Source organism: Crocuta crocuta, unplaced genomic scaffold (genome assembly GCF_008692635.1).
Source record: "Crocuta crocuta isolate KB4526 unplaced genomic scaffold, BGI_CrCroc_1.0 scaffold219, whole genome shotgun sequence".
Lineage (NCBI taxonomy): Eukaryota > Metazoa > Chordata > Mammalia > Carnivora > Hyaenidae > Crocuta > Crocuta crocuta.
In genome coordinates, this window is record NW_027551572.1 from 3,343,715 (window position 1) to 3,359,962 (window position 16,248).

Genomic DNA, 16,248 nt, shown 5'->3' on the forward strand with positions numbered 1-16,248 from the left:
AAGATACCCTGAGACAGTATCATGTGGCTTCCTTTATAGAAAGCTTACTTAAACACAACCAGATTCTTAAGGAAAGGATGCTGACAAAAAGACTCCTCGAACAAGTTGACATTTGAACTGTGGTCTGTGTTGAAGCAGCTTCCAAGATGGCAAACTTAGACAACAAATAGTATAAATGTTACAAAACCGAAATTGGTTGTAAATGTTCCACATTTCGGTTTTCAAAAATGTATCCTTTTTTGAATATATCAGTAGAATCCTGCCAACCTTCTTCTGATGTGAAGGTTTGTCCTTTATTTTAGCTACAGAATCCTTTTGGTACAAGAAAAAAATATTCTCTCCTTTATATTAGAATGATCATAGACAGTAATATTTAGAAGTATTTATTTTGTAGCTAAAACATGGAAAGAGCCTAAGTGTCCATCAACAGATGANATATATATGCACACACACACACGTATCATAGCATACTATCTTTCATTTTAAAAAGAACACATTTACTCTATAAATTTTATTTCTTAAGATTTTAATTAAAATAATTTAAAGAAATAAACCACACAGAAATGTTACAAAAATACAAAAGAATTACAGGCAAACAGTGGATAATGAGAATTCTTTTAAAAGAGATACACAATAAGGAAGAAAAATAAACAGTTTTTATATACTATTCAGTCATTAATTATAAACCATAGCAGTAAAAGCTTTCCGGACATTGGCAAGAAAAGCCGAGAAATTGTTGGTCTTCCGTACGTTCTCTTGAAATTCTGCTAGGCACTCAAGATGAGGAGCACTATCTGACACTAGAAGGAAAAAAAAAAGGCAGATAATTTGAATGAGATTTTTATGGAAGAGAAATGTTTCTAATTTAGATGCTTTCATCTGAGTCAAACCATTTCAATTCCATTTTACTGAAATGCTTAGCAAAGAATAACAGATACATTTGATTTTCATATCCTAACTATCTTTTGGACTTTTTCTTTGTCTAATCTCGAAATATTAAAATCTTAAGTACTACAATCGTACTTTAAATTTAAACAGATGGTAGTCAACGGATTGAAGAACTCAATGATGAAGAACAGAATACCATTTCCCATCATCTTTCTTTACATTAACTAAATTATTTTAATAGGGGTGTGTGTGTGGGGGGGGTGTTTTGTTTTGCTTTTTAACTGTTAGTCAGGTTTCTCTGTAACCCTCTGGCTTGAATCCTAGCTCCTGGCCACTGGATCAAAAAAAGAATAGCTTTCAATGCCAACTTTTAAAACTTTACAATTATGGGAAAAAATCTAAGCTTTCACAAGCTTTCGTAGAAAATGTGGTTCCTATTCCTTTTTTTTTTAATGTTTTATTTATTTCTAGGAGAGAGAGAGAGAGACAACGTGAGCAGGGGAGGGCCAGAGAGAGAGGGAGTCACAGACTGAAACAGGCTCCAGGCTCTGAGCTGGCAGTCAGCACAGAGCCCGACGCGGGGCTCGAACCCACAAACTGTGAGATCATGACCTAAGTGAAAGTCGGACGCTTAACCAACTAAGCCACCCAGGCGCCCCTGTGGTTGCTATTCTCAAAGTGGTATTTAGGACCTACTAATCAAGTGAGACAGAGTCACAAGTAACAGTGCACCTGTCAACATGTAGTTGTACAAAATGGTACCCATCAGGAACAAGTTTCCAGTGAGGGTGGCCAAAGGAAAAGCATGATTCAGCTTTCTCTCCCAACAATTTGGTCCCTTGTCCAAGGGGAAGAAAGTCAACCACATCAGATTTCCGGTTCTTTGGTAGAGACTGCTTAGGAAACAAGGACAAGAACCAGGACCACAGCAGAGAAAGAACAAATTTAAGCACTTGGTGCAAAATCACACTGTAGATTCTATTTTAACACACTATCAAACTCTGTGACCCCATGTAGCGAGAGAGGATATGCAAGTTGGAAAACACTAGGCATGTGGCTTTTGGGGTTTGCTTTGGAAAATTTAGCACTCATTAGAAGATATTTACAGAGAGAGAGAGAGAATTTGTACATGAATTAGATTCCTAAAATATAAATTTTCCTAAAATAAAAATTCCATGCGAATGAGAACGCAGTCACCAGGGCACATTAGGAAGCCAACTCAGCAGTCCTCCTGAGCATGTGTCTATAAATGCTTTTAAGATGAGAACACAGGTCTAATGAGCTGAGAACCATTTTTCTGAATTCCAATAAATTAAAAATTACTTTAAAGGGGCATAAGAAGAATAAAAGAGAGATAAATATATTTCCATTCTCTTCTAGTTCCAACTATTACCAATCACACATATGCTCCATAAATCGATGCCTTTCTGGCCTGCTGGAGAATCAGTAAGTGAGCTAAATTACCAATGTGTGCGATTTTTCAGGAGAGGACAGTATTTCTTAAATTGATTTTTGGGAAAATAAATTACCACATTCTGATGACTTAGCATTTGCTTTTAAAATCACCTATTCATGCACATGTACCCCAATGTTCATAGCAGCACTCTCCACAATAGCTAAAACATGGAAAGAGCCTAAGTGTCCATCAGCAGATGAATGGATCAAGAAGATGTGGTTTATCTATACCATGGAATACTACATGGCAATGAGAAACAATGAAATCTGGCCATGTGTAGCAACATGGATGGACCTTGAGGGTGTTATGCTGAGCGAAATAAGTCAGGCAGAGAAGGACAAATATCATATGTTTGCACGTATAGGAGGATTAGGAGGAACTTGACGGAGGAACAAGGGGGAGAAGAAGGGCGGAAATGGTGGGGGAAAGGGAGAGAGGCAAACCATGAGAGACTCTTGAATGCTGACAAAAACTGAGGACTGATGGATGTGGGGGGAGGGGGGATGGGCATGGAGGAGGACACTTGTGGGGATGAGCACTGGGTGTTATGTGGAAACTAATTTGACAATAAACTATTTGTAAAAAAAAAATAAAACAAAAAAAAAATAAAAAATAAAATCACCTATTCAAATACATTATAATATTCACATTTATATAGTCATATCCTTTATAACCTAATGTTCTCTAAAGGGATAATTCATACTTGCGTATGAAATGCAGTGATCTGTGGTCTTTTAGTCTTTTCTACCCCTGTGGCACTGTGCCACCCTGAAGAGAAGTTACGTATTAAGGCCCCTAGATAAGAACTATAAATCAAAATTACATTCACAGCCTTTAGAAGACCCTATCCTGTGAAGCAAGAGTGGCAAAGAAAGGAACACCTGTGGGAATATTACTTTCCTCCATATTACTTTTTTTTAAGTTTATTTATTTATTTTGAGAAAGACGAAGGAGGGGAGGGGCAGAGACAGAGAGAGAGAGAGAGAGAGGGAATCCCAAGCAGGCTCCTTAGGGTCAGCACAGGTCCCAATGAGAGGCTTAAACTCACGAAACTGTGAGATCAGGACCTGAGCTGAAATCAAGAGTTGGACACTTAACCGACTGAGCCACCCAGGCACCCCTCCTTCATATTACTCTGTATGCTGATTCAGATAACATTTTGGATGCCAATCTTAAATTCCAGTAAAGAGAGAGGAATACATACCCTCATATTCCCTTGCTTCATTTAGGTGGAGGGAAAACATAAACGGGTTTTCAGGATGCTTAGGGTCAATATTAGTGAATATAAACTGCAACTTATCACCTGAAAAAAGATTAAATTACTTGGTATGAGAATATTTTATTGTGCCAGGGCTTTCAATGGAGATGAGCTTTCTCAGCTCTGTCCTTAATCAGTATCTAGACTGCTAAACATACATACACACACACACACACACACACACAGTATCTAGACTGCTAAACATACATACACACACACACACACACACACACACACACACACACAATATTANAAAAAGATTAAATTACTTGGTATGAGAATATTTTATTGTGCCAGGGCTTTCAATGGAGATGAGCTTTCTCAGCTCTGTCCTTAATCAGTATCTAGACTGCTAAACATACATACACACACACACACACACACACACAGTATCTAGACTGCTAAACATACATACACACACACACACACACACACACACACACACACACACAATTTAACCAAGCCTCCAAATGTACAAGCTACAAATTAGTTTTAAATGAATTATAATTTAAACATGATACAAAAAAACACAAGTAACAAAAGAAAAGAATTACTAAAATTGGACTTCATCAAAATTAAAAACTGTTGTCCTTCAAAGGACATTATCAAGGCAGTGAAAAGATAACCCACATAGAATGAGAGAAAATATTTGCAAATCATATATCAGATATGGATTTAACATATACAATATATTTTTTAAAACTCCTACAACTAAACAACTAAAAGAAAAGCAATCCAATTAAAAAATGGACTAAAGACTTGAATAGGTATTTCTCCAAAGAGTAGATACAAATGGCCAATAATAAGCACATGGAAAGATGCTCAACACCACTAATCACTGGAGAAATGCAACCCTAAACTACAGTGAGATATTATTTCACATCTACCAGGACACTGTAACAAAACAAAACAACACTGTGCACGAAGACATGGAGAAATCAAAACATTGCTTGCAGGAATGTGAAATGGTGCTGCGGCTGTGGAAAACAGCTTAGCAATTCCTCAAAAAGTTTAAATATAGAATTACAATGACCCAGTAACTCCATTCCTCGGTACACACTGGGAAAAAAAAAGAATTGAGAATCAGGACTCAGATAACTATGCCAATGTTTATAGCAGCATTACTCACAACAGCCAAAAGGTGGTACTGTGTGTTCACTGAGAGATAAGCAAAATATGGCATATACATACAAGAAAATATTATTTGGTCATAAAAAGGAAAGAACTTATGATACATGCTACAACATGAATGAACCTTGAAAACATTATGCTAAGTAAAATAATCCAGATGCAAAAGGACAAATACTGTATGATTCCACCTACATGAAATCCTTAGAATAGGTAAATTTATAAACATAGAAAGTGGATTCGAAGTTATCAGGGGCTAGGGTCAGAGAAATAAGCTATTGTTTAATAAAAGAGTTTCTATTTATGGTGATAAAGAATTCTGGAAATAGTGGTGATGGTTGCATAGCATTGTGAGTGTCATGTCACAGAACTGTGCAATAAAAAATAGTTAAAATGGCAAATTCTATGTCATGTAGGTTTACCACAATAAAAAATACTATTGAACAGGTTTGGCTTTTTCTACATAGTTATCTGGACTTCGTGCCTATTTTCCAAAAGACCTCTAACGTTCCCAAAGGAGTAAATGCCCAGTAGAAATTAAAAACGGCAGCCATAGGGGTACCTGGGTGGCTCAGTTGGTTAAGCATCTGACTTCAGCTCAGGTCACAATCTCACAGCTCATGCATTTGAGCCTCTGAGCGTCAGCAGAGCCTGGAGCCTGCTTCTGATTCTGTGTCTCCTTCTCTCTCTTCTCCTCCCCCACTCCTCCCCACACTCTCTCAATAAACATTAAAAAAAATTTATTAAAAAATGGCAGCCATGAAGTAGAAACTCACATGCATTTTAGTTTTTCTCTACAGAATTAAAAATTAGGAAATCTCATTTAAAAACTGCTTTTAACTATAAAAAAGGAATGTTCAGAAACTTTGAAAAACATTTGTCTTGAATTTTTATTCAAAATGAAATAATTATGTCAGTACACCAGATTTTTAAAAGTGTTAATAGTTGTTGGCAAAGATGTGGAGAAAGGGGAACCCTCTTGCACTGTTGGTGGGAATGCAAACTGATGCAGCCACTGTGGAGAACAGTTTCTTAAAAAGTTAAAAATAGAACTGCTCTATGATCCTGCATAGAGTAGGATAAAAAAACTGCACGACTAGGTTTTTATCCAAAGGATACAAAAATATTGATTCGAAGGGACACATTCACCCCAATACTTTTAGCAACATTATCAACAATAGCCGAATTATGGAAAGAACCCAAACGTCCATTGTCTTTTGAATGGTGCACGCGTGCACGCACACACAAACGCACGCGCACACACACAGGAATATTACTCAGCCATCAAAAAGAATGAAATTTGGCCATTTGCAATGACATGGATGGAGTTAAAGTGTATTCTACTAAATGCAATAAATCAGAGAAAGACAAATACCATATGCTTTCATTCATATCTGAATCTTAAGAGACAAAATAGATGAATATATGGGAAGAGGGGGAATAAAGAGAGGGAAATACACCGTAAGAGACTCTTCACCTAAAGAACAAACTGAAGGTTGCTGGAGAGGAGGTGGTCGGGGGATGGGCTAGATGGGTGATGAGTGTTAAGGAGAGCACTTGATGTGATAAGCACTGGGTGTTATACATAAGTGATGAATCCCTGGGTTCTACTCCTGAAAGCAGTATTGCACAGTATGTTAACTAACTAGAATTTAAATAAAAACTTGAAAAGAAAATAAAAGTGTTAATGGTAATGGAAGGGACGTATGCCAAGGAAAAAAGACATCATAAGATAACAAATGGTTTAATTTGGGTTGTCTCTTCTTTAAAAACAAAAATTATTTCTTGACTTTGAGGGCTATGAGAAAGTTCTAATTCTTTTGTAAATGTTTCTTTATTTATTTTGAGAGAGAGAGGGATAGAGAATGAGCCAGGGAGGGGCAGAGAGGGAAAAAGAGAATCCCAATCAGGCTCCACACTGTCAGCATGGACCTCAACACGGGGCTGGAACCCATGAACTGTGAAATCATCACCTGAGATGAAACCAAGAGTCGATGTTTAACTGACTGAGCCATCCAGGCGCCCTGAGAAAGTTCTAATTTTAAATCTAAAAATAATTTTAAAGCTTTCTGACCCAAAACATCCCAGGATGACAGCAAGTCCAACAGATCAAAAATTCATAGCTGGACCTTGTTATTTCCCTCTAATCAAAAGGTTAATATTTTGGGGGGGTGCCTGAATAGCTCAGTCGGTTAAGTGTCTGACATCGGTTCAGGTCATGATCTCACGGTTCGTGAGTTCAAGCCCTGCATCAGGCTCTCCGCTATCAGTGCAGAGCCTGCTTCAGATCCTCTGACTCCTTCTCTGTGCTCCTCCCCCACTCATGCTTTTTTTCTCTTTCAAAAATAAATAAGCATTAAAAAAAGGTTAATATTTTTTATTAAAAGCTTACTCCAACAGATGGGGGGCCCACAAACAAGACTAACAGATATATCAATGAAGAAACCAAACAATCTAAGAAATATAATATATATTCAGGATGAAAGTTTACCTGTTCATTAATCATCAAAGAAATGCACTTTAAAAAATGTGCCAATTATATCTAGTTTGCTGCCAAAACAGCAACAACAAACAAACAAAATACAATTCTGGCAAGAATATAATGAAGTGGGTACGCTTTACATCGTAGAGAGGTACGCACAAAAGAATTCACGATGCTATCCTTAGAATCTTAGAAAGGCCTCCTTGCAAGCTGGTCCTTGGCTGGTGCGTTGGGAGTCCCCCAAACCACCCTAGGTTTGAAGATTCACTAAGAGAACTTGTAAGACTCACTAGAGGGTCTTACTCAGGGCTATAATTCATCACAGTGAAAGACTATGGCAAAATCAGCCAAGGGAAGAACACATGGGGTGAAGTCCAGGCAAAACCAGCACAAGCTTCAAGAGTCTCTGATGAGCTTGCCTGGTAGACAACTCTTCCCGTGTATTGTCACATTCGATGCAAAAGGAACTGAGATCCCCAGTGTGACTATGCTGGGTTAGGGCTCTTAAAAGTTTACGCCTGAAAAAAGTGTTTCTTTGAGACTTTGCCCCAGTGCCTTTTTGGGGCGGTCTTGGAATTTATTGTAGACTCTGCCATAAATCTGAGCTGTCAATATGACTGACCCTATGCTGAATCTTGTAAGTCTTTCTAGCGAATCACCGATCCTGACGGTGATCTTGGGGACTGCTAACACAGTGAGCAGTGCTGTAAACTGGCACATACACCACACATTACAGTCATTAAAATATTTACATGCTTTAACCCAGTAATGCCTCCCTGGGAATTCCCCGGGAATTATATAAAAGAAATGGAGAAGTCTATATTTACTGTAGTACTTCCGAAACTGAAACATAGGCAGACTCTGAATGTTAAGTTAGAAACAATACCTGTACTAGGTAGATAAAAGATTGGATAAATTAAGATACATTAATGGAATGAATTATTACATCGCTATTTTAGAATTACCATGGGAAGACTACAGCAACTGGAAAAATACCGATCATACAATACCAGTAAGAACAAGGAACAAAAATTAATTTCATGTTGGCAATCATGCCAAACATACGTTTATTAAAATACTGGATAATAAATAACCAAGGCATTAGTAATTACGTTATGGTGATAAAAATTTTAGATTCTTCCCTATTTTCTAAAAAGCTAATAATGTGGTCATTATTTTATTTGAAAATATTTTTAAAATTCTCCTCTACTTAAGACAAGCCTTTCTAATCTCGTATGTTTTACTTACATTAATATACTCACCATAAATTTTTCGAATTTCTAGTCCAAGTCGATCTTTATACAAGTCTGCGGATTTCTGTAGCCTTTTCAGTCTCTCTTCATTAGCTTTGTTAGCCGCAGAAATAGCTATGATTAAAAAAAAGAATACACATATTTGAATGTAAGAGATTTTTAGACAGACGCTTCGCAGCATAAAGAGTGTGCTTAATAGTTCCTGGCAAAGAATGTGTGATCAAGAACTTTGTTGCGTAAATTATATTATGGCTTCTCCAATGAAATTGTCTCTCACTTTGTTGAGTTAAGCTCCCATATCAATTGCATGATGACTCAGGTTACATTAAAAATCAAAAGGACCCTTAAGTAAAACAAAAGAAAATAAAACCCACTTATTTAACTTCAGACAGTTTTCTCACAGAAATGAATGGCTGGCTATGCCCCTAAGGTATGTTATCCACTTTTAGCAATGAACAGGAGAGAAGGCAAGAGAAAGATAATTGTGAACTATCACCACTTTGAAATTTAGATTAATGTTTTAAACATGCATACAACTGGAAACTTACTTTCCTTCTTCTTCGCATATTCTTCCTTAAGCTCCTGAATATTTGCAGTCAATACTTCTAGTTTCTCATTTTTGTCTTTTATTTCAGCAATCAACTTTAACAAGTTGTCTTTTTTTTCTTGAATTAGCTTATTACGCCTACAGATCTCTGTAAGAAGCACAAAGTATTAGCTAGGATATATATATATACACTTTGCTCTCCAATATCTATTGCTGATAAGAAAAGACTAAAACATTGACTTTCATTAGGATTAATAATGTTTTATTTACTTATGCATTTATTTATTTTTGAGAGAGACAGAGAGTGAGTGGGGGAGGAGCAGAGAGAAAGGGAAACACAGAATCTGAAGCAGGCTCCAGGCTCTGAGCTGTCAGCACAGAGCCTGATGCAGGGCTCGAACTCAGGAACTGTGAGATCATAACTTGAGCCGAAGTTGGATGCTTAACCGACTGAGCCACCCAGTTGCCGCAAGAAAGCTTTAATTGATAAGTGCTTTCTAATGGTTCAAAAATTATAAAGAAAAGAAAAAAAAATCCTATTCTTTCCTATTTACCTTTGAAAATAAAAATGAGGAGATAAAAATACTTTTTAAAATGAGAATACCAAATTAAACCACAAAAAGAAAATCAGGTCACGATGCTTGCAGCTCTGCCCTTCAAATAAGTACATAAATAAAGCCCACCATCAAAGACAACCAAAATGTGGACAATGTTTTTGCACAGTACTTTAAAGAAACAAATCATTATAATGCAGTATAAATGATTCTGGAAAATACCATAAAGACAGAAAGAAGGGAAGGAAGAGAGGGAAAGAGACAGAGAGGTAGGAAGGGTAAAACCTCATTTACATTAATAACAAACAAAACATCCAGGAATATATAGGCCCTGCGTGAAGAAAAAAATTGTAAAACTTGTCTGAGACAAATAACCTACATATATGGAGAGACAGTTTATGCTTCTAAATATTACAAAAATGTCAGTACTTCCCAAATTCATTTCTATATTTAATGCAGTCCCAATGGACTCTGGAGGGAAGACAAAGGGAGGATCTAACAAAAGTAATTATAAAATATATCTGATGAGTACACAGGTGAGCATAGTTAAGGAAATGTGGTAAGAAAAATAACAAGGAAAGGTACTTGTCCTATCAGATTTAACATGTGTGATTGTGACAATTTTAATACAAAAATGGGGTTACTAGCTGAAGAAATGACACACAGCTCAGTTAAACAAAAAAGCATTCCCAAACACTGGTATATTTAGGAAATTAATATGAAAAATGAAATATAATAAATCAAGTGGTAGATGGTTCCCCAAACTGTGCTGAAATCCAAAATAAATTCCATATATATTAAATATTTAAATATAAAATGAAATCTTGCAAAACCTAAAAGGCAGTATCTGAAAATAAAATTAGTCCTATGCAGAAAGATCTTTTTATTCAAAGGCAAAAAGAAACCAAAGAGAAAGTCATATATATATATATATACACACACACACACACACACATATATACCAGCTACATAATAGTTAATAAGTGGGCAAAAAACCTCATATTTGATTCAAATAAACATAAAAGCCAAGTATACACCAGGAACTTTGTTTAACACCTTATATTTCCATAAATTTACTTAAATTTCATCATAATACATATGTAGTTCTAATTTAAAAAAGGAAAAGGCTCAGCAGTTGAGTAACTTGCCCAAAAGCTTTATATGCTAGGACGCAAAAAATAAGACCTGGATTCAAACTCAGGACTTGACTTTAAAGGTCATGCTAGAGGCCATTAAACATCCTCCCTGAACAGTTCTTAATCTAAAGAAGACACAAATATAAAGTCCTAAGACAAAAACAAAGGAATAAACAAAGAAAATGTAGAATGCAGATGGCTAATAAATATGAAAGACAATTTAACCTGAGAAGTAATCACAGAAATGCAAATAAAGCAGTAACATACCAACTTTCGTTTATTACAACGTTTATTACAACGTTTACAAAAATGACAGCTAGTGTTGAGAAGAATGGAAAATACTAGAGTCCTTGTGGAATATTTTTGACATTCAAAAATAGAAGTTTTAAGGATATACATGTCCTTTAATCCAGTTATTTCGTTTTTACAAGGTAACCTAAGAAAATAAGATGTGTTCAAGTATTCATATACAAAAGATTGTTTTCAGTATTATTTATAATGATGAAAAACTGAAAACATACTAGATGGCTAATGAGTAAATTATTAAATAAATATGGTGTAGCAATAAGGTAGAATATATTCTCAGGGGCACCTGGATGGCTCAGTTAGATGAGCATCCAACTCTTGATTGCGGCTCAGATCATGATCCCAGGATTGTGGGACTGAGCCCAGGATCAAGCCCCACATCAGGCTCTGCGCTGACTGTGGAGCCTGCTTAAGGGTCTCTCTTCCTCTGCTCCTCTCCCACTCTCTCTCTCTCAACAGACATGGGTGTGCAGATACCTTTTTGAGTTAGTGTTTTTGGTTTCCTCTGATAAACACCCAGAAGTAGAATTACTGGATCATACGGTAGTTTTAATTTTCTGAGGAACCTCCATACAATTTTCCAGAGTAGCTGCTATGGAAAAATGCACTTAAAATAAAAATTAAGGAGGCATGTACGGCAAAAGAGGTGCATATTAAAAGTCCAGAAGTCTCAGTGCCATCTGTCTGGCTCTTCAGTTGTTATCCAAGGACCTTGGTCAAATTAGAACTTTGGGGGCTCTCTATAAAAGGAGGTTAGTAATGGCCACCCCATTTCTTTAACGCCCAGGGTCACAGTATCCAATAATAATATGGAAACTTCTAAAGTATTAAGTAATACATAAATACCATATATGTCAGCGTTTTTATTATAACATTTAAAGAACTATATGGATTTGTGCCAAATGTAAGGGCCCTTGATACAGTGTAACTATTATGTGTACATATCAGCTGTTTCTTCTATTCTCTAGGGCAGGTATTTCAAACTTTCACCATACTCACCACACAAATCCTCCCTTGAGATTTCACTTCCATAAAACCGTGTTTTATGGTACACTAGAAAGAGCAGACATTTGGCTGCACTCCTAGGTCTTGTATCTATCGAATGTATGACCTTAGCCAAGTTTCTTAACCTCAGTGAACTTCCATTTCTTCATCTGAAAAAGGGGATAACTTCTGTCTTGTAAAGATTTCAGGGATATTTTTGTGTTGTGTTGTGTTGTGTTGTGTTGTGTTGTTTTGAGAGTGAGTGCGAGAGGACAGGGGCAAAGGGAGATGGAAAGAAAGCATCTTAATCAGGTTCCAGGTCTACCCTGGAGCCCGACCAAGGGGGCTCCATCCCACTACCCTGGGGTGATGACCCGAACTGAAACGGAGTCAGATGCTTAACTGACTGAGCCTCCCAGGTGTCCCTAGGATTTTAGGATATAAGAGCCTGGTCAGTAAACGCTTTTCACTTTGAACAGATGATCCTCCTCCTTGTAAGAATACAGAAGCAACAGATGCTCTAGGCAGGCCAGAATTTTTGGCCAATTTCTTCTCTGCAGTATCTTCCTAGAAGATGCAGAGTAGCTGCTCAACAAATACGTGGTGAGGGAATGAGTTCCCTCAACCTTCCCTACTCCCCAAATGTATCTAGACCAGTGTCCTCTCCTGAGAGTAACAGTGGCTCCTTCTCCAACATATGGTTTATCTCGATTGCTTCCTGTAAAGGAAAGAACTGAAGAACTCCTACTGTTTAAACTCCAGTCTATGATTTCCCATGGGAAAACAAACTTGTTTTTCAAATAAATGTCATGTACACATCAGCATTGATGATCATAAGCACAATGATGAATTTAAAAAGGGCAGAATACACACAAAATGATGCCATTTATATAACATTCAAAAACACAATACTAAATATTAATAGGTTAGTTCTGGAAGGTGGGATCAGAGAAAAGTATTATATAAGATGTTCTATTTCTTAAGCTGGGTTGTAGGTACATAAATGTTTATTATTTTTATATACATATGTGCATATATACACACACACAATACACTGGGGTTTTTTCCCTATTTTCTTTTTAATTTTTTTTTAATGTTTATTATTTTGGAGAGAGAGAGAGAGAATGTGAGCTGGATAGGGGCAGAGAGAGGAGATACGAAATTCAAAGCAGGCTCCAAGCTCTGAGCTGTCAGCAAAGAGCCTGATGCAGGGCTTGAACTCACGAACTATGAGATCATGGCCTGAGCCATAGTCGGACATTTAACCGACTGAGCCACCCAGGTGCCCCTCTTCTTTCTTTTTCTAAGTAGGCTTCATTCCCAGTGCAGAGCCCAACATGGGGCCTGAATTCATGTCCCCGAGATCAAGACCAGAGCTGAGATTAAGAGTCGGTTAAGTGATCCACCTAGGTGCCCCATAATATATTGTTTTACTTGGGTGAGGAATTGCATAAAGATGTTTAATCTAAGAAAGGCTGTGATCTATAGTTTGTCACCTACGATTTCGATATTCCAGAAACATCTCAACCATTCGTTCCTCTTCCTTTAATTTCACAGACAGCTTTTCTGAAAGAGAAATTGGAATTGAAGTTTCAATTCAGCTGAAATAACATAAAAAAGCAAACAAGAACGAAAAACAGCATGTTACAAGTTAACTCGAGTTACCTGTCAGCGCTTTGATGGAGTCTTTGTAGGAATCTCTTAGTCCCATCATTTGACAGGTTGTGTCACTGACAGTGCTTCTGAATTTATTCCAAAATTCATTTATGCTTTTATCAAATAGTGCCAGTTCGTCCTCTATCATTTTGTAAGAATATGCTACAAAACAAATAAAACGTTGATTGTATTTTTAATGAGGTATTGAAATAAAATCAAGCTCATATTCCAATCAAGCACATTTTGGCAGTTTGATCTTTGCTAGCAAATAGTTAGCAGCTTTTTTAAAAAGGATATTTTATTTTTTAAATATTTATTTATTCTTGAGAGAGAGACAGTACAAGCAGGGGAGGGGCAGAGAGGAGACACAAAATCCCAAGCAGGCTCCAGGCTCCGAGCTGTCAGTGCAGAGCCCATATGGGGCTCAACTTCAGGATCATGACCCGAGCCTAAGTAGGATACTTAACCTGACTGAGGCACCCAGGCGACGCAACAGCTTACTTTTAACTCTAGATATTCCAGGGCAGATCAAGCCATCTGGACTTAACTACAGTTAAGATGGAAGATTCCAGGAAAGACAACTTACCTCCTAGGGAATTGTTAGTACTATAATTGCACAAGACACTCCTACAGCTCTGTGACCCTGGAAAATAACTCTGCCTCCGTTACCTCACAAGTAAAATTCCTAACTTTTAAGGCGTTCCCAATTCTGACCATTTTCATTCCAGCTGGGACTGCCAGCCAGGCCCCAAATAGACGGAGGGCCGGCACCCTCACATAGGATAAGACCCTATGAGACATATCTAACCTGCCTCTCCCTCTCACCCAGATCAGAAGAAGAAGTAGCACTAAAAAGGCGACTGGAATGGGAATTTAGGAGGTTTAGCCCAGGAAAGGTACAAGTCACCCTGAACTCTCTGGGCCTTAGTGTCTTACGTAAGAACGTCCGGGAAGACCCCAGGCCCCGACAGTTTTCTGTAACGCCAATACCACCCCAATAACTTAAAACCTTTCCAAGAGGGCCACGGACATCTCGTTCGCCGGAACCCGGAACTCCGGCCTCACTGCTGCCCCCGCCAGCGCAGCCCAGAAGTGCAAACAACAAAGTGGTACATTTCACTGACTTCGCTCCCGAAAACACTCCTAGCCCAGAAATACACTTTCCCCCATGGCGACAGACAGGTCGGAGAGCCCTGGTCAGCTCCCACCTCTCTCACCTTTTCCAGGAGGCTGAGCCCCGCTGCCAACCCACACGAGACCTGAAACGATTCAAGCCAACAGCCAGTCTCCAGACCCAGCTCCCGCAGACCCGCCAACTTTCCTATTTCAAATCTTAGGGCGTCTTGTTCCTCCCGCCCCCGGAGCCCATTCGCCTTCAGATAGGCTGATAACTAGGCTCTGCATGAAGGGATTGGTTAATCTAGCCCTCCGGGCTTCTCGCGGAAAAAATAGGGGAAAGTGCATTCTGGGATTTGTAGTTTTTTTTCCTGAGAGACCGTTGGACTCTCAGCTCTGTTTTGTGAAGTGTTAATAGCTCCCAGAGGACTCGCCTCTGCACAAATCACACATCAGTTTCAAATAAAGGTTTCTGCAACTAATTTAAATATTGAAATTGAATCGCGTTCTGTTGCTAAGTTTATACCCTCTTCTCTAATGCTCCCTGTAGCTTAAAGCTAATTAAAAATGCTAAAAGCTAATAAAACACCATTTTTTTAATATGCCTCATTATTTAATAACTTTTCATTGGGAAGTGGTTGGACCATTACTGTGTATTGGCTTCTAATATGAACATTTCCAAAATTTCTTGATGCTCTTGTTTTCGACCACGTGAAACAGAAACAAAACGCAGTACCTAGAACTGGTAGTCCTTGCCCCGGTCGAAACTCAATGACACAAAATTTTTCATGGGCGAATTTAGTGTTACCTATCGTCTCTGACAGTGTGTTGTGTTTAAAAGTGTAAAGAAGCAGGGAAGCCAGAAGTGATTCAAGGTTTTTAACCTCGGTATTTGTAAGAATGGTGATGCTATTGGTAGAAAAGAAAATGTCTTCATGGTTGTTTGGGTGTATTGGAGAAAGGGCGTTGCAGGCAGGCAGGGGCAGGAGTTACTATTTTTTTATTTTATTTTATTTTATTTTATTNAGGGAAGCCAGAAGTGATTCAAGGTTTTTAACCTCGGTATTTGTAAGAATGGTGATGCTATTGGTAGAAAAGAAAATGTCTTCATGGTTGTTTGGGTGTATTGGAGAAAGGGCGTTGCAGGCAGGCAGGGGCAGGAGTTACTATTTTTTTATTTTATTTTATTTTATTTTATTATTTCATTTCACTCCANCCCCCATGGTCCTCCGTTAAGCTCCTCCTAATCCACCTATACATGCAAACATATGGTATCTGTCTTTCTCTGCCTGACTTATTTCGCTCAGCCATAACACCCTCAAGTTCCATCCATGTTGCTACAAATGGCCAGATTTCATTCTTTCTCATTGCCATGTAGTACTCCATTGTATAGATAAACCACATCTTCTTGATCCATTCCTCAGTTGATGGACACTTAGGCTCTTTCCATGTTTTGGCTATTGTTGAGAATGCTGTTATGAACA

At 37.9% G+C, this 16,248-nt stretch overlaps 1 protein-coding gene across 3 annotated transcripts; it reads right to left on the reverse strand.

Annotated features, from left to right (window-relative positions):
* Positions 1-559: 559 nt before the first annotated feature.
* Positions 560-14,964, reverse strand: SPC25 (SPC25 component of NDC80 kinetochore complex). 3 transcript variants are annotated; one of them, XM_077751172.1, is made up of 7 exons: positions 14,866-14,964; positions 13,658-13,810; positions 13,493-13,558; positions 9,014-9,160; positions 8,475-8,579; positions 3,549-3,647; positions 560-800 (listed from the first exon to the last, which is right to left on the reverse strand). In XM_077751172.1, the coding sequence occupies exons 2-7, from the start codon at positions 13,794-13,796 to the stop codon at positions 676-678; spliced, it is 681 nt and encodes a 226-aa protein (XP_077607298.1). In that variant the 5' UTR covers positions 13,797-13,810; positions 14,866-14,964; the 3' UTR covers positions 560-675. The 3 variants fall into 3 exon arrangements, with proteins under 3 accessions (XP_077607298.1, XP_077607299.1, XP_077607300.1); XM_077751173.1 differs by lacking the exon at positions 14,866-14,964 and adding an exon at positions 14,658-14,681; XM_077751174.1 differs by lacking the exon at positions 3,549-3,647.
* Between the last annotated feature and the right edge of the window lie 1,284 nt (positions 14,965-16,248).

Bases quoted from the DNA above. Each gene is read 5' to 3' on its own strand.
- SPC25 (XM_077751172.1), bottom strand. From the start codon at position 13,796: ATGATAGAGGACGAACTGGCACTATTTGATAAAAGCATAAATGAATTT. The intron at 8,580-9,013 runs GTAAGTTTCCAG...TTTTAATCATAG, and splicing joins ATATGCGAAGAAGAAGGAAA to CTATTTCTGCGGCTAACAAA. The intron at 3,648-8,474 runs GTGAGTATATTA...ATCTTTTTTCAG, and splicing joins AGAAATTCGAAAAATTTATG to GTGATAAGTTGCAGTTTATA.